The 5,941-nt window shown below is 40.9% G+C and overlaps 1 protein-coding gene across 1 annotated transcript; it reads left to right on the forward strand.

Moving 5' to 3' along the window:
• The first annotated feature begins 2,561 nt into the window (after positions 1-2,561).
• On the forward strand, positions 2,562-3,242 carry LOC109220424. Its single transcript, XM_019384897.1, has one exon. It carries the CDS (start codon positions 2,562-2,564, stop codon positions 3,240-3,242), a length of 681 nt encoding a protein of 226 aa, XP_019240442.1.
• The last annotated feature ends 2,699 nt before the right edge of the window (positions 3,243-5,941 follow it).

A 5,941-nucleotide genomic window follows, 5' to 3' on the forward strand; every position in this document is an offset into this window, starting at 1 on the left:
AAAGTCTGAATAAGAATACAGTACTGTCTGATCCAATACAAGGGAAATCAAACGAAAGACAGAGATAAGAGAGACTCCGGGCCATGCGGACGCCAGCAAGCTACCTCGGAAATCTCCGGACTGAAGTAAGCTCCCAACGCTCCTACTGCTGACCAAAGGCTCCTACTCCGGTACTATGATCTGTGCAAAAAAGCACAGAAGTGTAGCATTAGCACAACCGACCCCATGTGCTGGTAAGTGCCTGGCCTAACCCCGGCGAAGTAGTGACGAGGCTAGACAGGACCTACCAAAAACAACCTGTGCAGGTATATATATACAAAGGCAACAGTAATAACAACAGAGAATATCGACTAAAAAGGGGAAGGGGGCATGCTCGGGGAAAATACAGCGAATACAGATATAACGACGAAACTATCTCAATACCATAGCTCATATATAAGTGGTCGGCGCGCCACACGATCCCATTTCTTAATTCATAAGTGGACGGCGTGCCACACGATCCCATTTCATAATATATAAGTGGACGGCGTGCCACACGATCCCATATTATAGTATATAAGTGGACGGCGTGCCACACGATCCCATATTTCAGTTCAAAATATCTGACTTTGTAAAGAAGGCCCCGTTAGGGGAATTCGACAACATAACACTTTAACCCGGCAAGGGTACAACTAACAGCCCAAATATCCCGGCAAGGGAGAGTACATAATAATAGTCTACACGTCCCGGCAAGGGAATAATCACAACTCCTCCTCTTTTAACTCACTTCTTTCTCAATTATCACATTCTTGTTCGAGCCAACGCTCCAAAATATACCAACCACGATTCTTCCTCAACCGCTCACATTATATGAAGTTTATCAATTAAACAAGGAAGTTATGTCACATCATTCGAGTTAAAAGCAATTAAGACCCTCGGTCATGCTAGACTCCGGTGCATAGACGACCGTCACCATGCCTATACACCGTACTCCATATTTAGCAAGTAGATAACAACATCCTAATCCTATACCCTCAAGCCAAAGTTAGAACAAACACTTACCTCAAAGCCTTGAAATCCACTTAATCCTCAACTATTGCTTTACCTCGCGGTTCCACCTCCAATTCGCTCGAATCTAATCACAAATTGCTCAATTACTTTAATAAACATTATATGAATCAATTTGAATGCATAAAATGAGTTTCCCAAGTTTTTCCCAAAAATTCCAAAATTGCCCCCGGGCCCACGTGGTCAAAACTCGAGGTTCAAACCAAAATCTGGTTACACATTCCCCCACGAGTTCAAATATATAATTTATTTTGAAATCGGACCTCAAATCGAGGTCCAACTCCCCAATTTATAGAAAACCTAGGTTCTACCCAAAAATCCCAATTTCACCCATGAAAATCTTTGATTTCAAGTGGAAAACATGTTTAATAATGGTAAAGATTGAAAGAATTGAGTAAAAATCAACTTACAAGTGATTTGGGATGAAGTTTGCTCTTGAAAATCGCCTATGGTGTTTTGGGTTTGAAAGAATGGTGAAAAGTGATGAAAATTTCGACTAAGTATGAAATTTGCTGGGCCGCGGGTATGGGAAATGCGAAGCTGGGTTCGCAATTGCGAACCCAGCAGGTCTGGGAATTGCGAGATTTTAGTTCGCATTTGCGAACACTGGGCCTCAATGCAGACTTCGCATTTGCGAAGTAATGATCGCATTTGCGATCTGGGCCCCCTTCGCATTTGCGAAAGATTGATCGCATTTGCGACAGTGCCCCATTTTCCCAGACTTCGCAATTGCGAAGCAGTGCTCGCATTTGCGAGTCTTCCCTTCGCATTTGCGAAAATTGCAGAAGCCAGCATACCAGATTTTTTTAAAACATGAGAAATGCAATCCGATGCCTATCCAAAACTCACCCGAGCCCTCGGGTCTCCAAACCAAACATGCACACGACCTCAAGAATATCCTACGGACTTACTCGCGCGATCAAATCGCCAAAATAACATCATTTACATAGAATCAAGCCTCAAGGCACATGATTTTTCATTATAACTTCATAAACTTCAAACTTTAGATATTTAGGTCTGAAACACGTCAAATGACGTCCGATTTCGACCAAACTTCACAGAAAGTGCTTAACACATATTTAAGACTTGTACCGGGCGTCGAAACCAAAATACGAGCCCGATACCATAGTCTTTTAATCAATTTTCATTTCTATTTTCCTTAATGATTTCAGAAAAACAATTTCACAGAAAAATTAATTTCTCGGGCTCTCGACCTCGAAATTCGATTCCGGGCATATGCCCGAGTCCCATATTTTTCTACGGACCCTCCGGGACCGCCAAATCACGGGTCCGGGTCCGTTTACCAAAAATGTTGATCAAAGTCAACTTTAGCAATATTAATATCAAAATTCTCCAAAATTTTCACAAAGTTCACATATTTCAACATAAAAGCTTTCCGGCTTCGCGCTCGGACTGCACACGCAAATCGAGGCAACTAAAAGCAAGGTTTTCAGGGCCTCGGAAGCACGAAAAGAGAGAAATCCGGTGAGGACCCTTTGGGTCGTCACACCATTATGGATTCAAATGTAGCTGATTGTGATGATTCATACTTTTCATTAGTTACAACAGAGCCATCAACATCATCAGACATATGGTTGATGGACTCGACTTGTAGCTATCATATGTGTCCCAACAGGGACTGGTTCGTGGATTTTCAAGAAGGAGAATATGGAGTCATCCAAACAGCAGATAATAACCCTCTTACCTCATATGGAATTGGTTCAATACGATTAAGGAACCATGATGGAATGATCAGAACACTAACAGATGTTCGATATGTACCGGGTTTGAAGAAAAATCTCATCTCTGTGGGAGCCCTAGAATCAAAAGGGTTCAAAATCATTGCAGAGAATGGAGTGATGAGAGTATGCTCCGGTGCACTAGTGGTAATGAAGGCCAATTGGAAGAACAATAACATGTACCGTTATCGCGGTAGTACAGTTATTGGGACAACGATAGTGACATCCAGTGACGAAAAAGAGGCAGAATCAACCAGGCTATGGCACATGCGTTTGGGACATGCTGGAGGAAAATCCTTGAAAACTCTATCAGATCAAGGATTGTTAAAAGGAGTAAAAACTTGCAACTTGGAGTTTTGCGAGCATTGTGTCAAAGGGAAACAGACAAGGGTTAAATTTGGTACAGCGATCTATAATACTAAAGGCATTTTGGATTATGTACACTATGATGTTTGAGGTCCTTCCAAAACACCTTCATTGGGTGGGAAGCACTATTTTATAACCTTTGTTGATGATTTTTTCCCGACGAGTGTGGTGTATACAATGAAGAGGAAAGATGAAGTGTTGGGAATTTTTCTCAAATGGAAGACGATGGTGGAGAATCAAACAGGCAGGAGGATCAAGTGTATTCGCACAGACAATGGAGGTGAATACAAAAATGATCATTTCAATAAGGTCTGTGAAAATGATGGCATCGTCCGACACTTCACTGTCAGACATACACCACAACAGAATGGAGTGGCAGAACGTATGAACCGGACCTTGCTGGAGAAGGTACGGTGTATGTTGTCCAATGATGGCTTGGGCAAAGAATTTTGGGCTGAGGCAATTACATATGCATGCCACCTCATTAATCGTCTACCATCTGCTGCTATTGATGGCAAGACACCATTTGAAAAATGGTATGGAAAGCCTGCTGTAGATTATGACTCTTTGCATGTGTTTGGCTCAACTGCATCTTATCATGTGACAGAGTCAAAATTGGATCCAAGGGCAAAGAAGGCTATTTTTATGGGGATTACTTCTGGAGTCAAAGGATACCAATTATGGTGTCCTATGACAAAGAAAGTAATATTCAGCAGGGATGTTACCTTCGATGAATCTGCTATGGTAACTAAGGTAATAAATGAAGATACCAAACAAGATGATGGTGCTTCTAAGCAGGTGTAGTTTGAGGGAAAATTTATTTTTCCTACACAAGAAGTAGAGGAGGAAACAAATGAAGATCATCCTCTGGAAGAAAAGCCAGTTGAGAGGGAGGTTCCAACTCAGGAACCTCAACAACAACTTGAATCAATAGCAACCAGCATGCCAAAAAGGACAATAACAAAACCTGTTCGTCTCATAGAGACGGTGGCTTGTGCCGCCTCAATTGTAGCTGATGATGTTCCTACCACTTATAAAGACGCAGTCCAAAGTTCAGAAGAAGACAAGTGGAGGATTGCCATGAATGATGAAATACAGTCCCTTCATCAGAATCATACATGGAGATTGGCCAATCTCCCGAAGGGAAAGAAAGCAATTGGGTGCAAATGGGTATTTGCAAAGAAAGAAGGATTTCCTAACCAAGAAGATGTTCGCTACAAAGCAAGATTGGTGGCCAAAGGATATGCTCAAAAGGAGGGAATTGATTACAATAAAGTGTTTTCTCCAGTTGTAAAACATTCCTCCATTAGAATTATGTTGGCTTTGGTAGCATAGTTGGATTTGGAACTAGTTCAGATGGATGTAAAAACTGCATTTTTACATGGAAACTTGGAGGAGAAAATCTACATGACTCGGCCAGAAGGATTCAAAGTTGCTGGAAAAGAAAATATGGTGTGCAAACTTGAAAAATCATTGTACGGATTGAAACAATCTTCTAGATAATGGTACACAAGCGATTTGACAAGTTTATGTTGCAGCAAGGGTACAAGAGAAGCAAATACGATCAGTGTTTGTATTTGCGCAAGCTTGAAGATGGTTCCTTTGTATATCTTCTCCTATATGTTGATGATATGTTGATAGCTTCCAAGAATTCGGAAGAAATTGATAAGTTGAAGATTCAACTAAAGAAGGAGTTCGAGATGAAGGATTTGGGTGAGGCAAAGAAAATTCTTGGCATGGAGATAATAAGAGATAGACGTTCAAAGAAACTCTGTTTATCTCAAAGGAATATTTGAAGAGAGTACTACAACGTTTTGGCATAGATGAGAAGACTAAGCCAGTTAGTACTCCACTTGCTCCCCATTTTAAGCTAAGTACTACTATGTCGCCAAAAGATGAAGCTGAGCGAGAGTATATGTCAAAGGTACCATACGCAAATGCTGTTGGTAGCTTGATGTATGCAATGGTCTGCATGAGACCTGACATTTCACAAGCTGTTGGAGTTATTAGCAGATATATGCATAATGCAGGAAAGGAGCACTGGCAAGCTGTGAAGTGGATTCTACGGTATATTCATAAAACTGTAGATGTTGGGTTAGTTTTTGAGCAAGAAGGCGATCAATCTGTAGTTGGATATTGTGACTCGGATTTTGCGGGTGATCTGGACAAACGAAGATCAACTACTGGTTGTGTGTTTACTTTTGCAAAGGCACTAGTTAGTTTGAAGTCTACTTTGCAGTTAACAGTTGCTTTGTCTACAACAGAGGCAGAGTACATGGCCATTACAGAGGCTGTGAAGGAGGCAATTTGGCTTCAAGGGTTGCTAAAAGAGCTTGGTATTGGACAAAAAAGTATCATAATTTTTTGTGATAGTCAAAGTGTTATTCAATTAGCGAAGAACCAAGTTTATCACGCAAGGACGAAGCACATTGATGTTCGGTATCATTTCGTACGAGAAATCATTGAAGAAGGTGGAGTCACGGTGAAGAAAATTCATACTACAGAGAATCCTGCTGATATGCTGACAAAAGTGGTGACTGCGGTCTAGTTTCAACATTGTTTGGATTTAATCAACATTGTTGAACACTGAAAATTGAAGATGAAGACACAACCAAAATTTGTTATTGAGAGAAAATTGAAGATGTGGAATTTTGCCAAGGTGGAGATTTGTTGATTGTCAAAAGTCCCACATCGGTGGGTGACAATTATTGTTGGGAATTTTTCCCTATAAAAGGAGGCCTAATGTTTAGGATTTAAACACACCTCTCATTTGCCTTCTTATCTTCTTA

Source organism: Nicotiana attenuata, unplaced genomic scaffold (genome assembly GCF_001879085.1).
Source record: "Nicotiana attenuata strain UT unplaced genomic scaffold, NIATTr2, whole genome shotgun sequence".
Taxonomy (NCBI): domain Eukaryota; kingdom Viridiplantae; phylum Streptophyta; class Magnoliopsida; order Solanales; family Solanaceae; genus Nicotiana; species Nicotiana attenuata.

Coding starts and splice junctions, on each gene's coding strand:
- LOC109220424 (XM_019384897.1), top strand. CDS start 2,562: ATGGATTCAAATGTAGCTGATTGTGATGATTCATACTTTTCATTAGTT.